The sequence below is a fragment of the Artemia sp. Qi Xiang Cuo genome, unplaced genomic scaffold, assembly GCF_049724085.1.
Source record: "Artemia sp. Qi Xiang Cuo unplaced genomic scaffold, ASM4972408v1 HiC_scaffold_22, whole genome shotgun sequence".
Taxonomy (NCBI): domain Eukaryota; kingdom Metazoa; phylum Arthropoda; class Branchiopoda; order Anostraca; family Artemiidae; genus Artemia; species Artemia sp. Qi Xiang Cuo.
In genome coordinates this window covers 568662-584916 of record NW_028297431.1, presented here as the reverse complement: position 1 = coordinate 584916, position 16255 = coordinate 568662, and the positions used below count along the sequence as shown (strand labels likewise).

At 34.0% G+C, this 16255-nt stretch overlaps 1 protein-coding gene across 1 annotated transcript in view; it reads right to left on the bottom strand.

The window, feature by feature from the left end:
• Positions 1-10295, bottom strand: part of LOC148939025 (uncharacterized) — a 67672-nt gene extending 57377 nt beyond the window's left edge. The window contains exon 1 of the mRNA XM_089107342.1: positions 10160-10295. Within this exon, the coding sequence (XP_088963468.1) occupies positions 10160-10295 (136 nt within the window). The remainder of the gene's footprint in view (positions 1-10159) is intronic.
• Between the last annotated feature and the right edge of the window lie 5960 nt (positions 10296-16255).

Here is a 16255-nt window from a genome sequence, read left to right as displayed (position 1 = left end):
TTTGTTATATTTTGACAATGCAAAACGTTGACAATCGATATAATATCAAATCAAATCAAAATCTCCTTTATTTCACAATGCTTACACAATTGGGCCAATTCTTGTTTCTTTTTTTTTTTTTTAAGAAAATAGTAAATAATTCAAAAAGTCTACACATACAAAATGCAATTTTCACATTAAGTGACAAGGTCAAAACAAATACAATTTTCACAATGCTTAAACAGTCAACAAAATTTTAAAAAAGACAAAAATTAAAATATCATACATCTATATATAAAATTAGGCATCTAAGTAATAAGGGCAAATAAACCCAGCCACAAAACTTTTTTTTCACATCTTGCATGTGTTGTAAATACTCGTTGTATATTTGGTATAGGTTCAGCAACAAACATTTGCAATCATTGTCTGCAAAGAAGGAAAATCCTGAGGAAGTATATCACAGAGGTTGGAATTTTTCAGGATACCCTTTCCCAACTTGAAACTAAGTTTTTCAAGGGTAAGAAGTTTAAATTCTTGGAGGAGCGATATATAGGGGACTTTAGGAGATTTAGACGCCAAAAGCAGGGCATAGTACTGAAATTGCTTCAATGTCTCTGACTGGCCGAGAGTAAGGGAGAAATGCATTACTTGACAACAATATTCTAAGATAGGTATAATGAAAGAAAGTAGAACGTCAGCAGATGCCCAACAGGAACACCATAATGAAACTTCACTACCATGTTGTTACTGGCAGCCTATTTCTTAATGTCCTCAATGATATCATACGCGTTGCTATGGGAGTCCTTGTGGCAAATGTCAGTTAATGATAGATCATCAACGTACTTCCGTTTTTCTGGATAGGACTCTGCCAGCTCGTTGAAAATGACAAGAAACAAAAGAAGACCAAGGGCTGTTCCTTGTGGAACTCTAAACTAGATTTGAACCTTGGTTGAGTATGCACTCTTATATTAAGTGCTTTGCTTTCAATCGAAGAGAAAGCTGGCAATGATTTGAACTAAAGCAGGGATGATACTATAACTTGTAAATAACTTTTGGATGAGTTTACTGTGGTTGATCAGGTCAAAATATTTTTTTCAGATCCAATGCTATGAGGTTTGTCCATTAGCAAGGGTTGTCTAGGTTCTTGAGGATTTTGCCCAGAAAGCTTAAAAAATAGTGAGCTGTTGAGGTCTTGGGAAGACTACCAAATTGCTTTGGATCCACCATGTTGATGATTTTTTCTTTAGCCAGAATGAGAGGACGTGCTCATAGACTTTGCTAAATAGTGGTGTAAGAGTGATTGGTAAAACTCTAGAGCATCTTTTTTAGGCATTGGCGTCACATATCCTTTCTTCCAAAGACAGGAAGCTGCCAGACATGGTGATCTGGTTAAATAAATTTGAAAGTGATTGACTAAGTTTGTCTGGGAATGCTTTTATGATTTACATTGGGATATCAATTGGCGTGACGCTTGTTTGTTTTAGCATTCTAAGTTTTTTGGTCACCATTTTGGCTGTTATTGTTGGGAGGTCCTAATAGTCTGGAGGTGGCTGTGGTATCTCATCAGGGCGCAAGGGAGGTAGGGTTTGTGCAATACTAGTCAGGTGGACGTTAAGTTGGTTGGCCAATTTGGTATCTGTATCATCCAAGTTGAAATTGACGCACTTATTTCTTTTCCAACAAGTTTTTTAACTTCTTTGTACTACTTTTAGGGTTTGGATTAGAACAAATCATTAACTTTACTTTGATAGCAGTCTTTTGCCGCCTGGCGTTTCAGTTTACCAATTTTGTTCTTCAAAAGAATAGCTTGCTGATATTTCCCTTATTTGAATAATCTTCGTTTCTCAGGTATCAGCTTTTTAACATAATTTGAAATGTATGGACAGTTGGCGAAGAAGGAGTTGGTTTTTCTCTTGGGGAAGTAACTGCAAAATTTTTCTAGTAGAGTATTTTAAAGAACTTATGCTTTTGAATCAACAGTGCTAGCATTAAATACATCTATCCAACTTTCTTGAGTTATCCAATTCCCAAACTCAAACAAACCAGTATCAGTGATTGGTCAACTGGTTATCTCTTTTGTCATGTACATACTTTTCATGCTGTTCAACAGGTTTAGCTGAAGTGAGAAATGGTAACTACCACCCAGGAGCAGGCCGTCAGTGGGACCATGGACTTCTGTAATATTTGTATGATTTAACTCAAACGCCCTGTAAAAATTATACAGTTTCAGCTCACTACCATCACCAAGAACAAACATTGCACATCTGGGCCACTTACCTTAAACCTAGTAAGCACTAATGTGGAGCTTTTCAAGAAACCTTTTCTTCTATTTTTAAGGCTAGCCAGTAATAGAAAGCACATGCAGTCAAACCCTTGATTCTCCTTGGAAGTCTTTTAGGTTGGATTCTTAGCCAGATTATTCTGTTGTGAGTTTCAAGACATGGATCATCAATAACACTTGTAGCTAACTTTTCATGGGCAAAGTTTCCAACGCCACTGCCTCTTTTTCCCCTGGGAATAACATCTGGTCTAAGCATAAAGGTTGGCAGTGGACTTCTGTTACCACCAGTACAGTTGACTTAAGGATGCATGCTCGGGTTTCTATTTCAACTACCTTATCTGTGTTGAGACTTTCAGCATTAGCATTTGGTAGTGAAAATTCAGATGACAGGTATTCTTAAATCTTTGTCCTCTTTGTGAGGCTGTTATTATGGGACTTGTGCCAAGTTGAGAAAATTTGAAGAGCAGAAAAGTGAAGTTGGTCTCAAAGATCACAACCACAAGATCCACTAGTGCAAGCAAAGCACCGCGCCTGCTCTAAACAATGGTTTCTAGATAGTTGCTGGGGAGGGGGGGGGGGAGCTGGAAAACCTTCTGAGCTGGGATTTGGTTGAGCTGGGGGAGGGGGTGAGCTGGGAACCGCCCCCCCAGATAGAGGAGGGGGGGGGGGGTAAAACGGGGAATACAAGGGCGGAGCAAAGAAAGGAGAATGAAACCCGCTGGGTTGGGACAGCGGCGGAGGCGGTGCCTGGCGGTAAAACGGGACCAGACCAGAGGGAGTCATGGGCGCTTTCTGCATTACCCTAAAAAAGGTTGGATCGTAAGCATATCCTCCACCACAGCCGATACATGAGCAAAGTTACACAATTTGTCAAAGCAAAATAAAAAAGAATACAAGTTAATAAGATCAAAACTGCACTTGTCAGCCCTACAAATACCCAAAATAAAATCACGACATACGTGTAAAAACTTGCGGTGTTTACAAAACTTGTAATCAAAATTTTTACATATCACATTTTCTTTTCTGCTTTTTCCCACATTTTCTTTCTTTTTATATTTGGCTTTTTTCTAAAAAAAAATACAAACATCATCCTCTGATGATGATTTATCAAAAACTTGGTAATCACTGCGGCATTCTTGTCATTATTTGCTGGAATGTTATCTACAAGCTTGTCACTCACTGCACAAAAAAAACGCTTAAGTTATATGCATGTCCAAAATTACATTTGTCTCCTAGGTTGTACTTCCTTGTCAAAATCATGTTAACAAATTTGCTTGCTTCAGATCTATTCAGACACCGTTTGGCAGTTGGACAAACTTGCTTGCATCAGATCTATTTTTAAAAATTGTAACACAATGTTCAAATATTATCATAGGTTCAGGGGTAATATTGGTGGTAGCACTTTTAATTGACAGCAGCTTTGCTGGCCTGGGAGACTTAGATTGTTCATTCTCTCACGTTTGTGTTTCAGACACACAATTTCATGGTCTTCACCGCGGATTTCTAGTTTAAGATCAGATATTAATTTATTGGCATGTTTGAGAATACTTTTTACCTTTTCAGTCAGAAGCTGAGTTTCAGCACTCCTCCTGGTTAATTGGTCATTAATCTGATCAAGTTCATAAACATAGCTAGACTAGTTTTTGCATCAGTAGGGTTAAGTAAAGGTGGTTATTTCATTTTGTGCTTCAGTTTGGGTTGTAGCATTCATTGGTAGCATAAAGCAGGAAATAGGAGCTGCTTTAGGTGTTTAAGTTCTATTCAGCAAGTTAGCCTCATTACTTATACGGAAATAAAGCCGGATTGGTGAGCAAAGTTTACTAATTTCCTCTTGACCTTTAATTTCAAATAAGTGAGATGCCCCTAATTTTTTAGGATCCCTGCGTTTGGTGGATTTCAGTAAGGATGGGGAAAGAGTAAGACTTGAAATCTCTTGAGTGAAGTCTGGTGTTAAGGGCTTGCTGGTTGTCTCAACTGGGATAACTGGTGATGGAGCTTGAGGAGAGCTTGGGATAATAGGTGCAACAGTTCAAACAATGCTAAGTAGCATTGTGTGATAGCAGTGTAATATCAGCACATTTGGGCTGCAGCCATTGATTGCATTTGCTATATTGAACTGTACCTCTGCCAGCTCTATCTTTGCATTTGGGGTAGAAGAACTTCATATTCAGATTGATATTCAAAGTTTTGTTTTCAAGTTATAGGCAGAGATAAGCCAGATACTAACTGGACTCAGATTGTAATTAAACAATTAAAATCTTCAACCAAAAATCTAACTGGTTAGGCTAGGTAAGGCACTGGTACTTCCTGTAGAGCCATATGTAACCGCTTTAAATGTCTCCCTGTTAATTCACAATAGCTAATAACATGTATTGAAAGAAAGGTAGATCCGCCCTTAAATCTGCTTATTCAAATTTTAATCCTTCGGTATACTGAACTAATTATTATCAATATATTAGCTGTATGTTGGAAAGAGACTATAATCCTTTGTCAGTTAAAAAAGAAGTTAAATCCAAAAAGATGTCTTTACACAATGGACTCTAAATCAAGACCCAGATGAGAAAAGAATATTTAATTCAATCAGTTTCCTGTTTTCAACACAAAACAAGCTGTTAACAATTTTTTTGCTATGGAATGTTCAAACTGTCATTATTTAGTTATTTCTTGGCAAAAAAAGTTGGGATCATCACTAATACCTCAAGATACATCTGATCTTGATAAAATTAAGTTAAAATGGCAGCTAATATTATTTTGACAAAACTATGTTCCAAATGTTAAAAATTCTTGTCTGAAGTAGTGGAATACAAGACCAACTAAAAATGTTCCTTCAGTTAAATTCAAATGCAGCCTAGATATTGACTTCTATTATAAAATTCATTTCTTTTGAGTATATCTTGTAGTAACCTTGTTGATATTTTTGACAGACAGCAACAGGCCCTGACAAAACTTCACTGAACATGTAAAACAGATGATAAACAATTGGTGTCAAAATTCAAGGGTCCTCTGACAAAAGTAAAGTTGTCAAATTTATGGATACTTTCTCAAAAACAAGAGATTTTGATTATCATTGTTTTTAATAATATTTCACAAGTAAAAAAAATTTTAATAAAAGTTGTTTTTTGTAATTGTAATTTTAATGACTTGATGCTAGATTTCTCCATCATCTGAAGAACTGCCACTTGGCCTCATGCTATGTTCATATTTTTAAGCATTTGACTTGGTTGATCACAACACTATAGTCAATTTATCACTGAATAAATTTAAAAATCATCCTCTCTTAGTAAATGTTATACATGTTTTTTTTGAAATAAATCCCAAGCTGTAAAATACAGAATATTCTCTCTGAACCCTTCCCTAATTAGTGTAAAATTCCTATCTCACCCAAAATACTTATAAAACATTTTTAACTCCTTGGTGTTACAAACTTCTAATAATCTTAAATAAGACACTCAAATTTTAAGAATTCTAGAATTTCCAGAAAAAGTATTGTCATCACTAAAGTTTCTAAAGTGGATTAAACTAGTAGATTAACATTGAAATGTCCACATGTTGACAACACTTTAACTGTGAACAAAAAAGAAATATTAGCTCGACCATTGAATATGAGAGAAAGTGGGCCATTCCAGATAGCAGGTATACAGAGATCTATATTACACCTTATATTCTGGAGACCTAGGTCATATGATTAAACTTCAATATGAGTATCCAATTTTGTCTTTATACTTGAGGCAGTTTTTTGATTCTGCTGTCTAAAATGCATGTTATACATTTAAACATTTCAAAAAGTTGAAGAGGAACAAATAAATTAAGTAAAAAGAAAAGACATGTCAAATTAACCTGGATCCACCAACAAGTATTCCCCAAGTATTTTGACATGTGTAAAATTGGGTTGCAACTTATGTTGAAAACAGGTAACTTTTTAGTTCTGTCAAATTTGTAGGGGAAAATGGTCCAATTTAAGAAAATCCGAGTTTTGTAACCTTTCCTTATAAAAATTCAAACTTCTAATAAGACAGCTATATTTTTATAAATTTTTTATTTTTAATTAAATATTTTCCAAACAAAAAGTCTTTAAATTAATCCTTCTTTTTTATAAAAAGGGTTTTTTTTTTTTTTAAAAAAATTCTTAATAATTAGTAAATTTATAATATTGGAATGCCAGGCAGACTAAAAATGTTACTTCAGCCAAATTAAAGCATAGATAATAGCTTCTATTATGAGATTCGTTTCTTTTGAAAATATCTAGTAGTTACCTTGTCAAAACTTTTAACAGACAGCAACAGGTCCTGTCAAAATATAGGTCACTGTTGAACTGTTGGTCACTGTTGAACTGTTGGTCACTGTTGAAACTTCACTCAAAATGTAAAACAGATGAGAAACAATTACTTTATCAACAACAAGAGATGTTGATGATTATTTATTATTTCAAATAATATTTCTCATGAAAGAAACAAAACTAAAAACAAGTTTTTTTTTAAATTTTAGTTTTCCTGATTAGATGCTAGATTTTTCCAATATCTGAGGAACTGCTGCTTAGCCTTACACCATATTCATATTTCTAAGCATTTGTCTTGGTTGATCACAGCATCCTAATTCATTTACCACTGACATCCTTGAAGCAGACTCTATCTTAGTAAATTTTGTACATGTTTTTTTGTATATGTTCATATTGGAGATGCAATTCTTGTGGCGTATATGCAACACTGTGAAAAGAAGGAAAGTCATATAACATAGGTCACATGATTAGACTCCATATGATTATCCAAATTCCTTCCTATACTTGAGATAATTTTTTCAGTTTTTTGCTTCCACTATCTGAATAGTGTTTTATACATTTGCACATTAAACAAAGTTGAAGATAAACGAATACATAAAGTAGACAGAATAGGCATGTCAAATGCACCAGGATCTGCCCAAAAGCGTTTCCCAAGTATTTTGACACATGTCAAATTAACTTATGTCAAAAAATGGTAATTTTTGTTCTGTCAAATTTGTTGGTGAAGACACTCCAATTTCAGAATGTCAGAGTTTAGTTCTCTTTTCTTATAAAACTTCATACTTATAATCACACAGTTAGATTTATATATTTTTTTCCTACACACTGAAACCCAATTACAACAAAACCTCTTTGAATGATTCCTTCAGAAGTAGAAAAGTTTTTTTTTTTTACCAAAACTGTTGAATCATTGGTGCCTTTACCTTACTATGAAATTGGCCGACTAGTTGGCTATTAAGGTCTCAGTAGACTAATGTATGAACTGAAGAATGAAATAGCACAATATCGATATAATTCCTTATAAACAGTGGAAATAGTTGTAAAATTCTAGTTTAGCTAGTACTTTTAACCATCATGGAAAGAGATTAAGATAGGAAAAATTAAACTTTCAGTCATGAATCCAGGACAAAAAAAACATACTCCAGCAAGGTATTGCCAAGCTTCAATGTTAACTCTCTTCTGATTTCTAAGTCTAAGAAATTTTCCAACTTGACAGGCCTATGTCTATTGACATTTTGACCAAACATTTTACCTTAGTTTCTTTTTCTCGGGTTTCAGTTCTGAAAAATGCAATTCCTGTTATTTGGGTAGAATTTTAAGCCATATCTATGGGTTTTGGTGGAATCCTAGATAGTGGACACCACATAAAAAAACATGTTGAGAAAACCATTTTTACTCCAGAATATGCAGAAAAATCAGTTAACACATTTTGCAAGGACAGAACCTTTGGTAAAATTCTAGTTTAGCTAGAATAACAGTTTTAGTTTCTAGTTTAACAAGACAACAGTTTTTAGCTTCACAACTTTACTAAATCCTAATTTATGAGGTTTCAAAGATCTGCAAATTTATTTCCAAAATTTAGAAAAAAACATATTGATATGGATTTAAATTCTGCTCACATAACTGTAATTGAATTTTAATAAATAAAAACCGAGAACACTAAACTGATACCTGAATATTAAGTTAAAAAGTTGAATTTTACAAAAACTGTTGGATCATTGGCACCTCTACCCTGCTTTGAAATTGGCCAACTAGTTGGCTATTAAGGTCTCAGTAGGCTAATGTATGCACTGACACTTAAAATAGCAAAATATCAATAAAATACCTTATAAACAGTGGATATATTGGTAAAATTCTAGTTTAGCTAGTACTTTTAACTATCTTGGGAAGAGGTTGGGATAGGAAAAATTAAATTTTCAGTTATGAATCCAGTGCCAAAAACTAACTCTGGCAAGGTATTGCCAAGCTTCAATGTTAACTCTCTTCTGATTTCTACATCTAAGAAATTTTTTAACTTGACAGGCCTATGTATATTGAAATTTTGACAAAACAACGTTTTAACTTAGTTTCTTTTTCCCTGGTTTCAGTTTTGAAAAATGCAATTCCTGTTATTTGAGTGAACACCATATATAAAAACATTTTAAAATTACAATTCTTAATTCAATATATGCAGAGAAATCATAGTTAACACACTTTGAAAGAGCAGAACCTTAGGTAAAATTCTAATTTAGCTACTTTTAGCTATCTTGGAAAGAGATTAGGTAAGGAAAATGAAACTCCAAAATGAAGTCAGGGTCAAAAACATACTCTGGAAAGGTATTGGCAAGCCTCAATATTACCCTCTTCTGATTTCTAAGGTTTATTTTCTAAGTAATTAAGTTTTATTGATTTCTAAGTTATACCTGAAAGTTTTATTTTTCTAACCTACCCCTTTCCAAGATAACAATATTTAGCTAAACTAAAAGTTTACCAACTGAAGTGTATGAACTGTTTTCAGCTTCACAACTTTACTCAATCCCAATTTATGAGGTTTCAAAGATCTAAAATATGGAAAAATCCGATTGATATGTCTTAAAATTCTACTCAAATAACCTGAAAATTAAAGTAAAATGTGGTTTTGTAAAAAATTCAATAGGTACCTGTCAAGTAGACAAATACTCCAAATACTGCGAATACTTGGGAATACTCCAAATCTTGCCTCTAATGCAGTTAAGGAATTGAAGTCTCAGCATGAGGAAAAGCTTGCCACAGATATCAAGACAAATCCCAAATCTTTCTGGAGACATGTTTCTGCCAAAAATCCTAACCATCACACCATTCCTGACCTCAGACATAATGGGATAACCCACTTATTGCTAATAGATAAGGCCAATGTATTAAATACCCAGTTTTCCTCTGCCTTCACCATCCAACCTTGTTCAACTATCCCTGCAGCACCATCAAACTTAATATGTCATCCAATGCCAAAATTATCAATTACCAAAGATACGGTCTTAAATAGCCTGGAAAAATTTGATGTTAATACATCATAAGGATCAGATGGAATACACCCAAGGCTTCTCAAGGAGTGCCAAATTGTTCTCAGTTTTCCCTTGTGAACACTCTTCAAGCTATACCAACAAACTCGAGAACTCCCGCCAGATTGGAAAAAATCCTATATAACACCATTCTACAAAAACGACCCCAAAGATAATGGGGAAAATTACCTCTAATTCAGCACATGGAAACTAATAACATCCTCACTTCCAATCAACATGGCTTCAGATCTTTAAGATCTGTTGACACTAATCTCATACACACATACAAGAATGTTACATCATTATTGAATAATGATTTACTTGTCAACACGGTGGTCCTGCACATCTCAAAAGCATTTGACAGAGTTTGTCATGAATTCCTCATCACCAAAGTAAAAGTAGCAGCTGTTGATGTTATAATTCAGTAGATACAGAGTTTCCTTTCGGAAAGAACACAAGCTGTAAGACTTCACAACTCTAAAGGTGTCCCCCATTCTCCTTGTCTACAACTGTTTTAAGCAGTGTTCCCCAGGGGACCATTCTCGAGCCAAGTCTCTTCAACTTATATATAAATGATACACCCAATCTTCTCTCAAACCTTCTCACTCTTTATGCTGATTATTCCAAACTTGTTGGCAAAGCAGCCACAACCGCTGACTGGCAATCTATCTAAAAGGTCCTTAATATTCTTGGGACTTGGACTGATACATGGCTCCTCTTGTTCAATATTGACAAATGCCATGTAATCCACTTTGGCAACCACAACACAAATCAACAATACTATCTCCAAGGTAACACCCTTTTTGCAGTCTCTGAAGAAAGAGATCTTGGAGTCATTGTTGATTGTCAACTAAAGTTCAGCACCCATGCAAAATCTGAATTGTTTTCTGCACTCAAATCTCTTGGACTGATTAGAAGAATTAGCGCTAGAAGATGACCAAGTGTGTTTATGAAGCTCTACAAGGCACTAGTTCACCTGCACCTAGAGGTTGGAATGTCCCTGGCATCACCCTACTTCAAGAAGGACAAAGAAATTCTAGAAAGGGTTCAACAAAAAGCAACCAAAATGGTTGAAGGCCTGAAACAAATGCCATACAAAGAGCATTTACATTACTTGAAGCTTCCTACTCTTGCATACAGGAGAAAACATGGTGATATGATAATGACCCACAAAATTATTTCCAAAAATGTTCTCCCTTGTCTCCTTACTCGTCCCCAAACATTCTGTGACTAGAGGTTATTCCAAAAAGATCTTCAAGCAATGCAACTTAGTCAAAGAAAGAAGCCATTTTTTCAGCCAACAAGTAACAAACTTGTGGAATCTACTCTCTGAAAATACAGTGGCTGCTGATTCAACAGGTGCATTCAAGAAAAATCTAGATAAAGAATAGCAACAGCAAGAGTTCCTATACAACTGGGAAGCTGCTGAGTCCTCAGCCAAAATTTAGCAAACAACCCATAGAAGTCATAACAGAGCATTAGAAGGATGAAATCCTTAATTTTGCTCTAAGCTTCAATTTCAGGAAATTAATTTTACCTCCACCCCTATATCGATCAATTTCGGGTTATATATTTGCAAATTAGGGGGGTGGGGTAAATTTTATTTCTTATGCAAATGAGAGGTAATTTAAAAATTTACCCCTACCCCCCCCCTACAGGGCAAATATATACCCTGAATTGGTATATATGGGGGTGGGGGTAAAATTCATTTCTGACAAAAAATGATTATTATATTTGTAAAGAGCATAAAAAGGCATCAATTAGTAAGTTCACATCATTCAAAAGTCAATAATATGAACTGCCAAAAATTTACACAAATTTCTAAGACTTAAAAATCAAAAGAACATTAACATGGAAGCTTGCCAATACCTTCCCAGAGCGTGTTTTGGTAAAATTCTACTTTACCTACTTTTGGCTATCTTGGAAAGGGGTTGGGTTAGGAAAATGAAACTTTCAGGGATTGGTCTACAGGCTAAATTTTGTCCAGGGAAGGTATTTTGAAGTACCTACATCCACCCCTTCTTCCTCTAGAGGGTCCTGAAATTTGTATACATGACAGGTTTATACCTATTGAAATTTTGACAAAACAACATTTTACCTTAATTTTCAGTTATCAGTTTCTCTTTCTCTAGGTTTAGTTCTGTAAATGCAATTCCTGTTATTTGAGTTGAGTTTTAAGCCATGTGAATGTTTTTTTTTCAAAATTTAGGAAATGTATGTGCACATCTTTAAAACCTTATAAATTAGGATTGAGGAAAGTTGTGAAGCTGAAAACAATTTTGTTGTACTTTATTTAAGCAGAAGATCTATTTTGCAAGGTTTCATTTTTATAACACAGATTTTTAAAGGTCATGACTCTCTTGAGAGAAGGAGTGGAGGTAAGTACTTCAAAATACCTTTCCAGGACATACTTTTGCAAATATTTACCAAATCATATTTTTGAATTACAACTAAAGTGAATATACCACATTATGCCTTTTTTATTCTCTTTGATAATATGATAATAATTTTTTTAAGACATTAATTTTAGCCCCCCCCCTCTCTATATAGCACATAAAGTTATATATTTGAACAGTAGGGGGGTGGTGGGACATTTTAAACGTATCTCTCATTTACATCAAAAATAAAATTAACCCCAACCCCCTAATGTGCAAATATATACCCTGAAGTGGTATATATAGAGGTGGGGGCTAAAATTAATTTCCAACAAAAATGATTATTATATTTGTAAAGAGCATAAAAAAGGGTCAATATATACCAAATCATATTATTGAGTTTCAAATAAAGTGAATACACCATTTGATGCCTTTTTTTATCCTGTTTAAAAATATAATAAGCATTTATATCAGAAATTAATTTCAGCCCCCCCCCTATCGAGGCTATATGTAACCTAGCCTAACCTAACCCCCCCGCCCCCTGACTTGGCGTATATAGGAGGGGGGGGCTGAAATTCATTTCTGATAGAAATGCTTATTATATTCATAATCAGCATAAAAAAGGCATCAAATGGTGTCTTCACTTTAGTCCTAACTCAATAATATGATTTTGTATATATTGACCAAAAAAATGCCTTGAGCGGTATATTAACTTTATTTTTAACTCAATAATATTATTTTTTAAATATTTTCTTAAACTTATATGAAATAATATTATTTGGTTAGGAAAAAATTTAATAAACCATTTCATGCCTTTTTTTAATGCTTATTACGAATATAATAATCATTTCTATTGTAAATTAATTTCAGCCCCCCCTATAGCTTCCACTTAAGGGGTAGGTTTATAATGGGTGGGCTGAAATTCATTTCCGATAGAAATTATTAGGCCTATTATATTTTTAATCAGCATAAAAAAAGGCATAGAATGGTGTATTCACTTTATTACTAACTCAATAATATGATTTTGTAGAACTTTACCAAAAAGGCATTGAATAGTGTATTCACTTTATTTCTGGTCAATATATACGAAATCATATTATTGAGTTAGGACTAAAGTGAATACACCATTCGATGCCTTTTTTTATGCTGATTACGAATATAATAATCATTCCTATAGAAAATTCAAATTTAAGCCATTTTTGAGCTCTTGAAAATGACAAAAAATAGTGTGTAAAAAGGCTAATATAGCGTGGAAAAGGCTTAAAACCTTTGTTTTAAACTTACTGTTTCATAATAAATACTTATTTTAATCCATAAGCACTGACTTTCCATGAGTAAGTTGGATAATCACAAGTATATATGTTCCAAGAATTCATTTTGCAAATATTATGTATTTTTTTCTTCCTTAACACTGAATGTTCAAGAATGCATTTTTGACAAACCGTGGAAAATATTAAAGGATTAGGTTAGGTTAGGTTATGTTTGGTTTGGTTAGGTTTAATATTTTCAAAGTTTCGAAAATAATATGATATAATATGACTCAATAATATGATTTCGTATATATTCACTTTATTTCTAACTCAATAATATGATTTGGTAGATATTTACCAATTTGTTTAAGTGGGAAGTTTGAAGATGGCCTACTCTAATAAAGTGCTTTTAAGAGCCTGAGCCCCCTAGCCCAGCAATGGCAAGAGGCTTCAACCCTAATACTTTACTCATTTTTTAAAACTTATTACACATTATATTAACAGAGAATTCAAATAGCTAAAAAAAACTTACCAAACTAGGCCTAATATTCCAAGATTCAGCAATGACTATATATTATTATCTGCTCCTCTTCCTACAAAAGTGAACTACAAGTCAAAAAATTTCAATGCTAAATTGTTCGTCAGCAATACCTACCATAAGTAGGTATATATTAGGGCGCACCTCTCTTATACTTGTTATTTCTTTAAGTTGATTTATTTTTCTTGGTTTAGGCTATTTAAAGAACATCATGATTATGATGAAGAAAAGTACAGGATTGCCATGAGACGAAAACACTTCGTAACATCCAAACTCCTAAAAACGTAAATTTTTTGAAACTTTTGATAGGAAAGTCTCTTTTCCCTGCAGTGTGCCTTAGTTTTGCTATCAAGAGTGGTAATTAAAGGAGGAAGGGAAAAATTTGTTGCCTGTAAAAAATATATTTTTACGTAATCTTATTAAAAATCCTTCCTCCAACTTTTAAAAGGTGCATAAAAATTCTACAATAATAGCGATTTATTCTTTTTTACTTTAAGTACCGTCCTATTTCTTCAAATTTAAGTGCTTCTTTAATTTCACCGTACACCACGAAAGACCCCCCCCCCGTTGTGTTTACTTCACCCCAGGATACTATTTTGGATATTTTGAGTGTGTTGTTTTTAATTACCATTATTGGTGTTTTAAAGCAAAAGTTGATGATTTCTGCATACGAGATAAAATGTAACTTAATCAACACAGGAGACTTTAGTGTTTCAGAAAAAAATATATCAACTAAATTTTTTTGTTGAATTTCAATGAAATTTTTTTTAATAAATTCAGCTTTTTAAAAAGACCTGAAAAATAATTTTTATCGCTCCGTTCCCGTCTAGTATTTTAGATTGCACTGGTTTCTATTTCATCTCCTCAAGCAAAAAATTTGTATCACTCCAACATGAAGATTTAAGTGATTACGAGTGACAAAGCTTTTGTTTTGTTTTTATTTTATCGACAAAAAAATTTGAATCGTAGTCTTCAGTTCTTTTGCAAAACAGCAGTTATCATGGTTGAAGCGGCAGCTGCAACCGAGTAAAGATCAAACAACAGCCCATAGTAGTCAAAAGTTGAACAATGTATTTTCAAAAACACTGTCTGGTGAGAAAAATTGCCATCTAACACTTAATCAGGAACGGTAATTATTGTTTCGGCTAATCTTAGAAGCTAAGGTATATGGCAAAAAGAAGTTTATGGTGATCTCTAAAAAGAGCCTGAAACCTCTTTAAAAATGATGTGAAATCAAAGCAAAGAGTGCACCCCTGGAATTAGCATGGTCTAAAACCTTTTGTTGGATAATTACAGTCCTCCACCTTGAAAAAAAATAAAATTTTATTTTTCACATGTGTAACACTGATCTGTCTCACTTTTTTTCGGAAGTGCTAGTGGGTGGCCAGATCATCATAGAAAGGTGTGTAATAGCTCATTCAAATTAAAATGAAATTTGCACGTGCAATTTTTAAGTAACCTTAAAGATTGGAGGGCAAATAGCCCCTCTCCCTACAAACAATATCCTTCCAAACTAGTCCTGTAAAAATTTTGAGATAGCCATTTTGTTTAATGTAGTTCAAAAGTCCAATATATATGGTGTTAATGATGATATGGCTCTCCAAATTCCCTGGGGAAGGGCTGTATGTGGTATCAGGTGTATCGATATCGAGCGTATCGGTATCCAGCGTATTGGTATCGCATGTATCGTATCGGGAATATCGGTATCGGTAGCCGTTGTTGTTTCTTTTTTCAGCCATTTTCTAGTATCATTTTTTGAATCCTGTCAGGAAAAGGTATCATGGTTGCAGCGGCAGCTGCAACCTAGTAAAGAACGAACCACAGCCCATAGTAACCAAAAGTTAAAAAACGCGTTTTGAAAAATACTGCCTGGTGAAAAAAAATTCCATTTGTCACTGACTCAGGACTGTTAACTATTATTTTGGTTTGTCTTAAAAGTAAAAGTTTATTACGAAAAGAAATTTATGGTGATTTAAAACAAAAAGCCTCAGACCCCTTGAAAATGGCGTCAGATCAAGATGAAAAGTGTACCATTGAAATCAACACGGTCGAAAACCTTGCAAAAGGTAAATACAGTCCCCCTCCCTTAACAACAAGGAAAATCACTTTTTTGCATCGGTAGCACTGATCTGTCTCCCGTTTTTTTCTTTCTGTTTTTTTAACATGCCTGGCGGGCTACAAGAACATCATAAAGAGATTCTTAATGGCTCATTCAAAAGCAATTTCTCATATCTACGTGCTTTTTATAAATTCTGCCATCTACAAGTGCCATATAGCACTAAAATGGCATTTTTCGTGCAATTTCTCAAGGGATTGCACTAGCACTACCAGAACATCGTTGACAGATCTTTTGTAGCTGATATAAAAGATATTGCACATATCTACTTCTTTCATATAAATACCACCTTCATCAAGTTCAAAATCCCACTAAAAACGACACTTTTGGTGTCGTGTCTCAAGTGGAAAAGCTGTGGCTATTAGGCTAGGAGAAGTTATAAAAGTGATGTTTAATGACTCATTTAAAAGCCATTGCTTTTAA